We start from the raw sequence: 13468 nt of genomic DNA on the forward strand, positions 1-13468 counted from the left end.
AAGTGTTAGTTTGTTATATTCATTGTTTGTTATATTCATTTCCTCCTATTCCTCCTCTCATAAACTACCCATCCTTTCTTATTTTTATCCCTATCAATACCCTCCCCTTGATCATCAACCTTGTCCCCAAGGTTGAAATCAGGGTACTGTTCTCGGATGGTGATTTCATCTTTCCAGGTGGCTCCTTCTGGTCCTCCTTGTTGTCACTCCACTAGCAGTTGCGGCACGCTTCCTCCTTCTTCTGTCCGTTGCCGCCTTCCCAAAACATTCACGGGCCAAAACCACTAGTGCAGAAAAGGCTTTTTACGTCCGATATTTTGGCCTTTTGACGTCCGGCGTACGCCGGACGTCTATGCGGTAGACGTCCCTCAGACGTCCATCCTGCCACGACGGACGTTTATACGAACGTCCGCTCTTCCTGAGGACGGACGTCTATATGAACGTCCGCTCTGCCTGAGGATGGACGTTTATATAAACGTCCGCTGCATCAGGACGGACGTTTATAGAAACGTCCGTGGCCTGAGGACGGACGTTTATATAAACGTCCGCTGCATCAGGACGGACGTCCACATAAACGTCCGCTGCTGTCTGAAGACGGACGTCATCCTCGCTGAGTTATTTTGGTGTAGCGCTGGGGTGGGACGTCCGTATGTGCACAGACGGACGTCTATAGACGTCCGACTGTACACTAACAGACGTCTAGTGGGCGTTTTTTTTTTAAAAATTTGTTTGTTTTCTCAATAGAACCACACCTGAAAAACAGAAAAATGTCCCAGAACAATTCTCCAATAACATAAATATGCGTTTTATATAAACAAAATTCTACTTAATGTTCAATCCACTACCAAACTATTAACATAAAAATAAAACTAAAACCAAACAATGTTCAATCAAGAAGAAATATAACTATTCCTAACTCCATCTTTGTAAAAGATAAGCGGTCCACTCCTGCCTTATCTGGTTAATTGTGTCCTCTGCAATAGGCGATGTAGTCTTGAAGCGCTGCAAAATTCAAGAAAGATTCATTATTGTTTCATATATAGTTGAAGATGATTTTAATTTGTAATGTATTGAAGGTATACATCATTACCTCATTCCAGTCATCTGTAATGACAGCTCGAATGATGGTCTTAATCCAACACATCACATAGAAGCCACATTCCCATGAATCTACCTGCTGGTTACACTAAAATAACAAACTAAATAGTTAAAAATTTAGATCATTCAATAACATAAATGAATTAGAAACTATAAATGACTTACAACCTTTGGATACAAAATTTGAACCAATTGACCACGAGATTTACCAATAACTCTGTACAGATTGAAAACACAAAGTATAATTAATATGACTATTTTATCATAAAAGTTGAAGGTTAACATCAAATTGAAGTCATTTTTTGGAGAAACACTTACCCTTGAAGCATGGTTCTCAAGTCATTTTTCATCTTCCTGTGCAACGAACAAAACCATATAATTTTACATTGTTTGGGAATGATAACCATCAGCTGCCAATGAGACCTATCACGAAGGACAAATAGTTATTCAACTAATTAAGGAAACTATAATAATAAACTGACCACATATAAAAACACGTACCCGTCAATGTATGGCACAAGGTATATGTCTCTTTTGGACTCATCCATCCATGTTTGCAAATAATGTTGTCTGTTTTGAAGTGTGTTACCAGACGGTTGAATGGTCTGAGGTTCAACAAATCCGTACATGGAAGACCGACCTTGGTCTACAACGATTGTGTCCATGTACCTAAAACAACAAAGTTAAGTCGTTAGAAACTATATAAGAATGTAAATAAAAGTAATATCAAAGACCAAATTGACTAACTTACATGCACCACAACTGAATGATGGAAATATTCAACATCCTGTCTCCCTCAATCACCTCCAATGCATCAGAAAATGTGATATAAACTGGCACATGTGGGGGAAGACCAAATACCCTCAAATCCCAGTATAGTTGTAATGATGCTTTCTTCAATCTGGGTAATTTTGTCACTAACTTTGATATAGGATCATCCTCTGCTTCAGCCATGTCATCATCTTCATGTATGACTGTATCATGAATTGGCTGCTTCTGAGGACGTGTGAACTGAAGATAAGAATTTACGTCAAAGCTTTATAAACAATTATGTGAAGACAATTAACATAGAAATACTAAGGAAAAAGACATTATACCTGTGGAGTCGCGATGTGGGACATGATCAATGCTCTAGGCCAGGCAATAAATGTTCCTATGGCCTCCCCCACAAAGTTAATTTCTGGAGTGGGTACAGGCACCTGAGCCTGGGGATCCCGAACCTCGTCAATGGTCACACGCACGTGCTGGGGTAATATGGCAACACCATGAATGGTCTCCCCTCCCTCAAGCACTCGTCCGACAGCCACAATGCGTGGGGGATCCCCATCAACCAACAGCTCATATTGACCGCTATACTCATTGGGTTCTACAGCAGAGCATGATCCTCTAGTGCTGACACGAGGTGCTGTGGGAGTTTCATCGGCCCCCATGTGGCCTTGCGTCATGGAATGCAGCTTTTCTTCAAGCGCTCTTTGTATTTGTTTTTGTTCTTGTAGCTGCTCCATGAATCGTTGCTCCATTGATCTCATGCTTTGGTTGAGTCTTTCCTCCCACTGAAGATCCATCTGCCTCAGTGTCTCCTGACTCATTGATTGGGGGGTTTTCTGTGTAGGGCCAAAATAGTCACGAAGACCAATCGCCCCTGGAACTCCACGTACACGTCCTGGGTGCTCGGGCCTTCCAATGGCCGTTGTCAGAATGTCGTCCCTACCTTGGCCAACAAATGTCCCCTGAGTCTGCTGCTCAACCAACTCATCCTGCACATAAAAAAACCAAGTTACTTAGAAGACATGCTGTGATAGATACACAATCAAATAACTGCTTATAATTTGAACTTACAATTCTCTGTGAGATCAAGGCAGCTGAGGAAGATGTCATGTTCCCATCAGATTTAGTCCGAGCAGCCTTCCACAGCTCGTACCTAGCAGGTGCAGGTGCTAGGTCAGGCGACTCAAGTCCCAAGGCATCGGCTCTAGACTTTCTCAGTTTCTTCTCCAGTTTTGCATATCCACCTCGTGATAACAAGTGGGGTGTGTCGTTTAGCCTTTGTCTTTCTTGGGCGGCTAACCTTTTATGCTGTGAAACCATGTATATAAGTAAGTCTAAAATCATAAAAACTCAATGAAAGATGATCTTAAGAAACGTACCTTCCATTCTTCAGTCTCTCTAGATGCACGAAACTGCATCCAATCCTCCTCTGTGAAGGTATAATGCTGAGATGGATTTTCATGTTGTCTATCTCCAAAGACATATAGTCGTGTCAGCCTTGTCTTGAAATCCTTAAATCTTATCGCTATATGCGATAACACTTTCTTTCTGATTTGCAATGTGTTTGGAATATCAAAATGTTGCTGTTTAAAACAAAAAACTTGTTACCAAGAGAAAAGTTAACAGATAAGTATATCACAAATTGCATGAAGTCTAAACATACCAGAACATCTTGCCATAAGAGGTTCTTGTCGACCTCTGGGACGTCATCCCAACATGCATGAAGGATAGAGACATGACTTTTTGCTAACTTGCCCAGATAACTCCTAAACCTATCAGCATTTGGCCCTGATGGATGACCTGATCTGGGGTCAATGTCAACATGCCTCCTCTGACCATCCACGCGTCCGGATGTCACATCTGCCACTCGGGTGACGCCTCGTCCACGTCTGCTCTTTCCCGATCCTGAGTCTGAGGCCGACATACCTGAACCAATTAGACAACGTTAGTAATAATTCAATTATGATGAACATACATATAAAGTCAATAAAAGTGAAAATATTAACCTATTAATTAATTGTTTTTTCCCAAATGCCTTCGTTGTGATCACTACGAATTGCTTGCATTACATCGGCAACGTCATCAACTGGGTCTTCAGTGGGTCTACATGCAACAGATGTTGTCTCAAGTATATCAAGAGAATCGTCATCATCATGTCCATGCATGTTTCTACCTTCTAAAACCACTGACCATTTGTTATTCGATGGATCACTTATGTAGAATATTTGTCTTGCTTGACTAGCCATGATAAATGGTTCATCAGTGTAATTCATCTTGTTCAAGTCTACCAATGTGAAACCAAGGTCATCCATCATGACACCAGAATTTATATCAACCCATTTACACTTGAAAACTGGTACTCTAAAAGTAACGTAATCAACTTCCCATATTTCTTGTATTATTCCAAAATAACTGATGGATGCTGTGATTGGATTTTTGTCTTTAGAACTAGCAAAGTGCACAGACTCAGCTTGTAGTGTGACGCCACTATTTTGAACTCTGCTTTTGTCATCTTCTACCTTTGTCTGAAAAGAAATATTGTTTATATAGTACCCACCATATGTAATGACCTCTGTGTTCGGTCCACGAGATAACCTCAATAAAGTTTCAGAAACATGTGGAGTCCCATACACCTTTTTCTTAAACCATCCCAAGAAGGTTTTCACATGTTCATTAAGATGCCATTTTTCACTCATTTTTGGGTTTGCTGCCTTTACTTCATTAACGTGGTCAGAAATGTAAGGAATCACATCAACAGTGTTGTTTAAGACGTACAAATGAGCTTGGTCAATTTCTTTTCTGCTAACACTTTGAATTGTCACACCTCGAACACCCTTTCCTTCACATTTTCCTTCGTTTTTGCTCTTGGGAAGACCGACGGGTTCACAAGATGGCATATAACTTGAACAAAATTCAATGGCTTCTTCTGCAACGTATCGCTCTATGATTGAAGCTTCTGGTCTATACTGATTCTTGACATATCCCTTTAAGATCTTCATGTATCTTTCAACTGGGTACATCCACCTTAAGAAGACCGGCCCACATATTCGAATTTCTCTGACTAGATGAACAATCAAATGTACCATGATGTCAAAAAAGGAAGGTGGAAAATACATCTCCAATTGACATAGTAGTCTTATTCCCTCATTTTCCAATTCATCTAAACCTCGAGGGTCAACAACTTTCTTGCAAATGGCATTAAAGAAAAAACTCAGACGTGTCAGAATACCCCTAACAGAAGGAGGTAATATGCCTCGAATAAGAACCGGTAACAATTGTTGCATCAATACATGACAATCGTGAGACTTTAAACCAACTAGCTTTAAGTCTTGCATAGACACAAGGTTACTAATATTTGAAGAATAACCTTGCGGAACCTTCACACTTCTTAAACAGTTACAAAAACTTTGTTTTTCTTTTTTGGAAAGTGTGTGACAGGCTGGGGGCAGATAGGTGCGTCTTCCTATTATCTGTGGATGTAACTCAGATCGGATTCCCATGTCAGCCAAATCTTGTCTTGCCTTTATTCCGTCTTTGCTCTTCCCTTTGACGTTTAATAAAGTTCTGATGACACTGTCACAAACATTTTTTTCAACGTGCATCACATCAATACAATGTCTAACATCAAGTTCACACCAATATGGAAGCTTAAAAAATATCGATCGTTTCTTCCAAATGGTCTTTGCAGAGGTACTTTTATGATGTTTTCCAAACACAATGTCAATGTTTTTGACTTCGTTGTACACCTCTTGACCATTCCGGGGTCTGCACACAACCTCATCCTCAGCACTTCCATTAAATGCTTTTTTCAATCTACGATAAGGATGATTACGAGGAAGAAATTTTCGATGTCTTGTATATACTGTCTTCTGACCATGCTTCAACTGAAGGTAACTAGTGTTTTCTTCACATATGGGACATGCAAAATGACCTTTAACACTATAACCGCTCAAGTTTCCATATGCTGGGAAATCATTTATAGTGCAAAACAACATTGCACGCAAACGGAACTGTTCTTGAACATGTGAATCAAACACGTCGATGCCTTCTTCCCACAACAATTTCAAATCATCAATTAAAGGTGCTAAGTAAACATCAATGTCATTTCCAGGTTGTCTAGGACCCGATATCATCATGGTCAACATCACATATTTTCTCTTCATGCACAACGAAGGAGAAAGATTGTAAATCATCAACATAACTGGCCACGAACTGTGTTTGCTACTTAAGTTTCCATAAGGATTCATACCATCAGTTGCAAGTGCAAGCCTTAAGTTTCTTGGATCTGCACCAAATTCAGGGAATTTGTCATCAATCTTTTTCCATTGTGGAGAATCAGCAGGGTGTCGAAGAAGATTATCGCACTTTCTTTCGTCAGAGTGCCATTTAAGGTTCTTTGCATCTTCTTTAACAGAGAACATACGTTTGAACCTAGGTATTATAGGCAAATACCACATCACCTTAGCAGGTGCACCATCATTACCTTCATTACCAGTGACTCTGTCAGATTTCTTTTTAAAACGGGATAAACCACATGTTGGACAATAGTTTAACGAAGCAAACTCCTTTGTGTACAAAACACAATCATTAGGACAAGCATGTATCTTTTGATATTCAAGACCCATTGGACATAAAATTTTTTTGGCCTCGTAATTACGAATAGGTAGAGTATTATTTTCTGGAAGCATCTCCTTCAACAACTCCAACAACTCGGTGAAACTTTTATCGGTCCATCCATTCCTTGCTTTTAAACTAAACAACTTTAAAGTTGAAGACAAACGTGTAAAGTTTGAGCATCCTGGGAACAACGGTTGCTCTGAATCATTAATAAGAGTATCATACAAATTAGCCCTTCCAAAATTATCTTCACCGACATCACGTATCATGTCCTCTAAATGGTCACTCATCCATTCTTCCACATAATTTGTTCCTCGTGACGTGGTAGGCTGCTCAAGTACTTCTCCATGCCAAGTCCAAACGGTATAAGTCCTCATTATGCCGTACATGAATAGATGGTCACGCACATTGCCTAAGTCTTGGCGTATTTGATTAAGACAACGCACACAAGGACAAAAATATGTCCCGTTGACAGACTTAGCATTTTGTTCAACGTATTGCAAGAACTGCGAAACACCCTTGTCATATTCTTCACTCATGCGACGTTCGTTCATCCATCTTCGATCCATACTATGTTCGTAAAATCATCAGTTCAAGTGTTTTAACTCTCACAAGGTTAGGCCCTACCCATTCAAAAAAATTAATTTTCATAATTTGCTCAGCCACGTGCATTGAAGTCTACGTCATAAAATTGATACAATTTCGGCAGCATTTCGCATTGGTCTCCAAAATACACGAAATGAGAGTAGTCAACGATGACCACAATCAAATATGCATCCGGAGAACAACACAAGTACTGAACCGAAATTTCATCAATCTTATCCTTAAACTCCAATTGACATGGTATTGCAAATTATGAAAATTAATTTTTTCAAACTGTCCAATCGGACAATTCAAAATTTAACACAAACGATTAAAAGATTAATCGTTTGTCTTAAATTTCAAACGGGAACTAAGTGTCACTCAATGTATGGCAATAACTAATACACATTTTACACAATAACACATACATGCATACACAAAATTTAACAGTCAAAAACGTCTATACACTAATACACATTTCGCATTAATCGTTTAACACAATAACATAAGTCAAAAACGTCCATACACAAAATCCACATACATGCATACACAAAATTTTCAACCAACAAGCTAACCTGAAAAGTTGATTCCAAATGAGAAGGAGGGAAGTGGAGGACTAAACGGCCTAACTCGCAGTCCAAAAAGAGGTCAAGGAAGCCGTCCAAGAACACGCAAGAGTCTGCAAAAAAACGGACCCAAAACAATTTTTAATCGGTTCAAATCAAAGACATTTCATCACAGAGCAATGTAATCGGATTAAATGTAATTTTAAACGGTCCAAAAGTGAGAAAACGCACCTGCAAATCAATGGCGCAGCAGCGTTCTGCGGAGGAAGACGATGAACAGTGGTTGCGCGTTTGCGGAGCAAGGTAACTGGTCACGTTCGCGGGAGCAAAGGTTTTATAATCTTAGACGTCCGACACTCTGGGGGACGGACGTTTATAATAGTATAGACGTCCGTTTCGTCACTAATATGACGTCTTTGACGATTTAAAAATCATATTCGCGGGTGCTTTAAACGTCCGTCCTGGGTCACGGACGTCTATTGTACTGAACAACTGAACGTTTCAACTCCCCATGGCAGCCCATAAACGTCCGTCCTACGAGGGCACGGACGTCTATAATATTATAGACGTCCGTGCCCCCAGACTGGACGTGTAAACCCTAAACCTAAACCTGCAGAGAATTAAATACCCAACCACCCCTGTCAGTACATAAACGTCCGTCCTGGGAGGGCACGGATGTCTATAATGGCTGCCATGGTATTTGAAACGTTCAGCTTATAAACGTTCAGTTGTCAGCATATTAAATTCATATCATTATAAACGTCCGTCTCAACCTGGGACGGACGTTCAAAAAGCTACACACAGAACAGCCTATTAACCTTATGAACGTCCGTCTCGGCCAGGAACGGACGTTCACAAGTGCACATGATTTTCACTGTTGAGCTTTTAAACGTCCGTCACCTAGGACGGACGTTCATAACACTATAAACGTCCGTCTCGGCCAGGGACGGACGTTCAAAAAGCATGTCTGTCAGTCCTCTGAACGTCCGTTCTGAGGACGGACGTTCGCGCACTCACAGGACGAACGTTCTTTGTTAATGAACATACTCGCCAAGCGCACGGACGTCCGCTCACCCAGGACGGACGTTCAGAGATTGACTCTGTCAGTCCTCTGAACGTCCGTTCTGAGGACGGACGTTCGCGCACTCACAGGACGGACGTTCTTTGTTAATGAACATGCTCGCCACGCGCACGGACGTCTGCTCACCCAGGACGGACGTTCAGAGATTGACTCTGTCAGTCCTCTGAACGTCCGTTCTGAGGACGGACGTTCGCGCTCTCACAGGACGGACGTTCGAGGTTAATCAACGTACTCGCCACGCGCACGGACGTCCGCTCACCTCAGGACGGACGTTCAGAGATTGAAAACGTACGCCTATAAAACGTCCGTCCGCGTGTGACGGACGTCTATAATACTATAAACGTCCATCTCGACCCAGGACGGACGTTCAAGGATTGACAACGGCAGCCTTTAAAACGTCCGTCCGCGTGTGACGGACGTCTATAATGTTTAAAACGTCCGTCTCGACCACGGACGGACGTTTAGAGGTCCACTTATTTACTATTATGCCACCGGTCACATATATACGTTGGGGATTCGTGGGACGGACGTCTATTGGGTGACGTCAAAAGTCGTTTCTGCACTAGTGAACGAAGGCCCGTCTGCCTGTAGATCAGGCGATAGGTCCTTCTCCACCTGGTGCTCGCCTACTGCCTTCTTCACCTGTGAAACATGAAACACCGGATGGATGCGAGCTGTCTCTGGCAACTGCAATTTGCAAGTTGTCTCCCCCACCTTCTGAATCACCCGAAAAGGTCCAAAATACCTTGCTGACAGCTTTGGGTGGAGTCGGGTTGGCATTGAGGTTTGTCTATGGGGTCGTATCTTCAAATATACCCAGTCCCCCACATTCACATTCGCGACCCGCCTCTTTTTATTAGCTTGGTGCACCATAAGATCATGCGCGCGTTCCAAATGGAACCTCAACTATTTCAAAGCTTCGTCTCTAGTTTGAAGTTCTTGATTCACGACCTCCACCAGAGATTCCCCAGGAATGAATCTGTGCAAAGAAGGAGGCGCTCTCCCGTAAACAACCTCAAAAGGTGTGCACCGTATTGCTCCTTGGTAACTCGTGTTATACCAAAACTCCGCCCATGATAGCACTGTCATCCAACCTCGAGGCTGCTCTGAACAGAAACACCTGAGATAACCTTCCAGAATACGGTTCACCACCTCCGTCTGCCCATCCGTTTCTGGGTGATATGCGGTGCTCATTTTCAGCTGCGTCCCCTGGCTTTTGAACAATTCATTCCAGAACATGCTCAAGAATAATGGGTCTCTGTCGATCACGATGGATTTGGGGATCCCATGCAATCGTACTACTTCTCTCATGAAAATATCAGCCAACAAGCCCAATTCCCAAACCAATAACCACACTGCCACCTCATCTATTTTCTGTAAAGCTCTGGGGCCCACCACTCTTCGTTCTAAAGTGGGATCCCCTTTCACTGTTATCTTCATCTCTCCCTGTCGGTACTTCATCGTTGATTCTTTCCAGTCCACCACCACTTTCCCGAGCTTTTCTAACCATTCCACCCCCAGAATGACGTCGACTCCGCCCAACTCAAAAATATAGAAGCGTTCAACTACTTCTGCTTCCCCCATCTCCAATGCCACCTTTTCACAACACCCGCTAGTTCGTTCCCTCTGTCCGTTTCCCAAGCTTACCATATACGGGGGGGGGGGGGGGGGGGGGGGGGGGGGGTGTTTCCACCACCGTCATCTCTAATTCCTCCACCACCCGACGACTTATAAAATTGTGGCTAGCGCCACTGTCAATTAAAACCAATACCTCACGTTGACCCATTCTCCCTCGTAGCTTCATCGTCCGGGGTGTCGTGAGGCCCCCGATAGAAAGGGCCGATAACTCCATCTTGGTGATGTTCAGCTCATCCTCTCCGTCATTTTCCGATTCTTCCTCCTCTTCAGCCAAAATCATCATCCTTATCCCCCTCTCCGTACAACGATGACCGGGGCTAAAGGGTCCGCCGCACCTGAAACATTTCCCCTCTTCCCTCCGTTTGATGTACTCAGAGTAGGGAAGATTGTGGACACCCCTTTCATTTCCGTTGCCGCTGTCTCTCCTGTGGTTTCCCCCGTGGGTCGCACCTTTGTTTACAGAACCGACACTTTCCGCTGGTCCCGCTGGTTCGCAATTCGTCTCCATCTTCATTATCGATCCCAATGTTTTTCCCCAAGAACTTGGATTCTTGGATATCCATCCTCGTCCCGTCTTCGCGCACATTTTTTCCACATCTCTCGCCACCCGCATAGCGGTCATCAAATCCGGTGGATCATGAGGCCGGACATGATCGCTCACTTCTTCTCTTAAACCAGACAGAAAATACCCCATGATCTGCTCCTCGGGTATCTGGGTCGTTTGCCCCACCAGAACTTCAAAATCACGTATGTATTCCCCCACCAATCCCGTCTGTCGTATGGTGGAGAGTCTCTCATACACCGTTCCTCTAGTTCCTCCCCCAAATCGGATACCCAGCGCCCTTTTCAACCCCTCCCAAGACAGGGTCTTGGTTTTCTCTCGCCAGAATCGGAACCAGCTTCCAGCGTAGCCATCCATGCTAATAAAGGCCAATTCCAACTTCTCCTCCTTCGCCACCTTCTGGACTTCGAAAAACTTCTCCGCTCGGCCGATCCATACCCACGGTTCGCCCCCCTCAAACACGGGTAATTCGACTCGCTTCCTCCACTGGCTCATCCCTCCTTGGTTACCTTCTCCCCCGTTTCCTCTTCCGCCATTCAGACCACCACCATTATCGTTCACCGACGACTGACTCTCCCCCTGTCGCTGTCCTTGGTTAATGGGTATACGCTCTCCCATCGCTTTCAAGATCGCTTGGACGTCCTGGCGTATCGCCGCCGTATCAGCCTTTGTCTCAGCGATTGCCACTTCCACCGCCTCTAAGTGCCCTTCGACCACCACCATTCTTCCCTCCATCTCCACGCTCGAACACTCCCCGATATGGATCCGGCAAGTCGGACCAAATGTTAGGTTCCTAAATTGGGAACCTGCGTTCAGAACTCAATTGCTCCCCAAGAAACACAGAAAGAAAGGGAAGTCTAAATGTTATTCACCAGTATAGTATCTGTACAATCCAATGCAGAGGCATAACCCTCTTCCACAGGTATAAACCCGTAAGCACTAAGTTATCAATCCCCCAATCCTTTCTACTCAGCCGCTATTTATACAATCTTACAATCTCACCAAAACTATCCTAACTGTTAGTTTGTTATATTCACCAAAACTATCCTAACTGTTAGTTTGTTATATTCATTGTTTGTTATATTCATTTCCTCCTATTCCTCCTCTCATAAACTACCCATCCTTTCTTATTCTTATCCCTATCATTATTGATGATCTCAAGGCTGCTGTGCACAGATTCTTTGAATTGCCAGCTGTGGTAAAGAAGAGCTTCAAAGAGAACTCACCCCCTGAAGTTGTCAGATTGGGCACCAGTAGCCCCCATTCTGAGTTGGTTTTGGAGTGGAAAGATTATCTTCAACTTGTGTATGCCTCAGAGGAAAAAATCCATGCACATTGGCCTGCTATATGCAAGTAAGTGGCAGTTCTTAACACCTGTGATTTTGTTGAGAAATGCTACCAAAACACTACGAAACACGTTTTGCATTATTGATTTTATAGTTAATAAAACTTCAAACTTTAATAAAGAATTTGTTAATGGGTATGTTACTAGCAATCCTTGTCCTTGGTTTGTTAATTATTTGGTTACTGCATCTCCCGCACTAAGTGTAAATTTTATGGTATGTTAGATGTACTGTGGGGATTTGAGCTTTGACCGAGTTCGACTATGTCGTATAATTCATGTCACTAGCATCATCTAGAAGGAGAAGACTATTGTTTTGCTGTAATTAGAGAGCTTTATAACATTTGATCTTAATACATACATTGGAATGAAATGATATTACTAGGAATACAGGGTGACAAGAAAAATTGTCTTTTACTTTAGTTTATACAATGTTGTAGGCAACTGAAAGGAAAGTATTATAACAGAAAATTGAAGGATAGTCTCAAACCTACAGTGTGACTGTAAGTTTATTTGCTGACTGTGGGATAAATTTGGTGTGGTTAAGTACATGGTTTAGTTAATTGGAAGCATTGTGTCTTAAGTAATATAAACCCATCATGAACTCAGAGTTGGTGAGCACAAGAGAGAAGAGAAATGACGTGCAATTGGATATTGATCCTTTATTATGATACTAAGTGCTTGTTTTTTCTCATAAGTATATGGCTCATTTACTGCTTTCATGAAGGGATCAGGCAGTGGAATATATGAAGCATTGTGAAGTTTTAATTAGAAAACTGCTAAAGGTGCTTATAAGAAATTGAATGTGAAGAAGTTAGATCAAGCAAGAGAGGACACTTTAATGGGTACAATGATATTGGGTTTCAATTACTACCCAGCATGTCCTGAGCCTGAAGTTGTATCAGGTGTAGCCCCTCATTCTGACATATCATCAATCACTGTCCTTCTGCAAGATGACATTGCAGGGCTTTATGTTAGAGGCAGCGATGGAGACAGTTGGATCCATGTTCCTCCTGTTGAGGGAGCATTGGTGATCAATATTGGGGATGTGTTACAGATAATGAGCAATGAAAGATACAAAAGCATAGAGCACAGAGTTGTTGCAAATAAAAGGAAGACCAGAATCTCCATTCCAGCATTTGTCAACCCAGCACCTGATGCTGTTATTGGTCCTTTGTCAGAAGTGTTGGAAACTGGCGATAAACCAAAATATA

General features: G+C 42.6%; 3 protein-coding genes across 3 annotated transcripts in view; 1 reads left to right on the forward strand and 2 right to left on the reverse strand.

Moving 5' to 3' along the window:
- Positions 1-759: 759 nt before the first annotated feature.
- LOC128197328 (uncharacterized) lies at positions 760-1508 on the reverse strand. Its single transcript, XM_052878684.1, has 4 exons — positions 1417-1508; positions 1267-1315; positions 1091-1186; positions 760-1002 (listed from the first exon to the last, which is right to left on the reverse strand). Exons 1-4 carry the CDS (start codon positions 1503-1505, stop codon positions 913-915), a joined length of 324 nt encoding a protein of 107 aa, XP_052734644.1. The 5' UTR covers positions 1506-1508; the 3' UTR covers positions 760-912.
- A 32-nt stretch (positions 1509-1540) lies between these two features.
- Positions 1541-3167, reverse strand: LOC128197327 (uncharacterized). The gene is made up of 4 exons (XM_052878683.1): positions 2938-3167; positions 2196-2855; positions 1850-2109; positions 1541-1767 (listed from the first exon to the last, which is right to left on the reverse strand). The coding sequence occupies exons 1-4, from the start codon at positions 2974-2976 to the stop codon at positions 1563-1565; spliced, it is 1164 nt and encodes a 387-aa protein (XP_052734643.1). The 5' UTR covers positions 2977-3167; the 3' UTR covers positions 1541-1562.
- An 8640-nt stretch (positions 3168-11807) lies between these two features.
- LOC108342567 (feruloyl CoA ortho-hydroxylase F6H1-3-like) overlaps positions 11808-13468 on the forward strand; it is a 1747-nt gene continuing 86 nt past the window's right edge. Inside the window, exons 1-4 of the mRNA XM_052879533.1 lie at positions 11808-11834; positions 12075-12265; positions 12405-12471; positions 13027-13468. The exon at positions 13027-13468 is cut by the window's right edge and continues 86 nt beyond it. Of these exons, the coding sequence (XP_052735493.1) occupies positions 11808-11834; positions 12075-12265; positions 12405-12471; positions 13027-13468 (727 nt within the window). The remainder of the gene's footprint in view (positions 11835-12074; positions 12266-12404; positions 12472-13026) is intronic.

The sequence above is a fragment of the Vigna angularis genome, chromosome 6 (genome assembly GCF_016808095.1).
Source record: "Vigna angularis cultivar LongXiaoDou No.4 chromosome 6, ASM1680809v1, whole genome shotgun sequence".
In the NCBI taxonomy this organism is placed as follows: Eukaryota; Viridiplantae; Streptophyta; class Magnoliopsida; order Fabales; family Fabaceae; genus Vigna; species Vigna angularis.

Coding starts and splice junctions, on each gene's coding strand:
- LOC128197327 (XM_052878683.1), bottom strand. CDS start 2,976: ATGACATCTTCCTCAGCTGCCTTGATCTCACAGAGAATT. Junction 2,110..2,195: donor CCCACATCGCGACTCCACAG/GTATAATGTCTT, acceptor TCTTATCTTCAG/TTCACACGTCCTCAGAAGCA. Junction 1,768..1,849: donor ATCATTCAGTTGTGGTGCAT/GTAAGTTAGTCA, acceptor TTGTTGTTTTAG/GTACATGGACACAATCGTTG.
- LOC128197328 (XM_052878684.1), bottom strand. CDS start 1,505: ATGGTTATCATTCCCAAACAATGTAAAATTATATGGTTTTGTTCGTTG. Junction 1,316..1,416: donor TTGAGAACCATGCTTCAAGG/GTAAGTGTTTCT, acceptor CAATCTGTACAG/AGTTATTGGTAAATCTCGTG. Junction 1,003..1,090: donor TTACAGATGACTGGAATGAG/GTAATGATGTAT, acceptor TGAATTTTGCAG/CGCTTCAAGACTACATCGCC.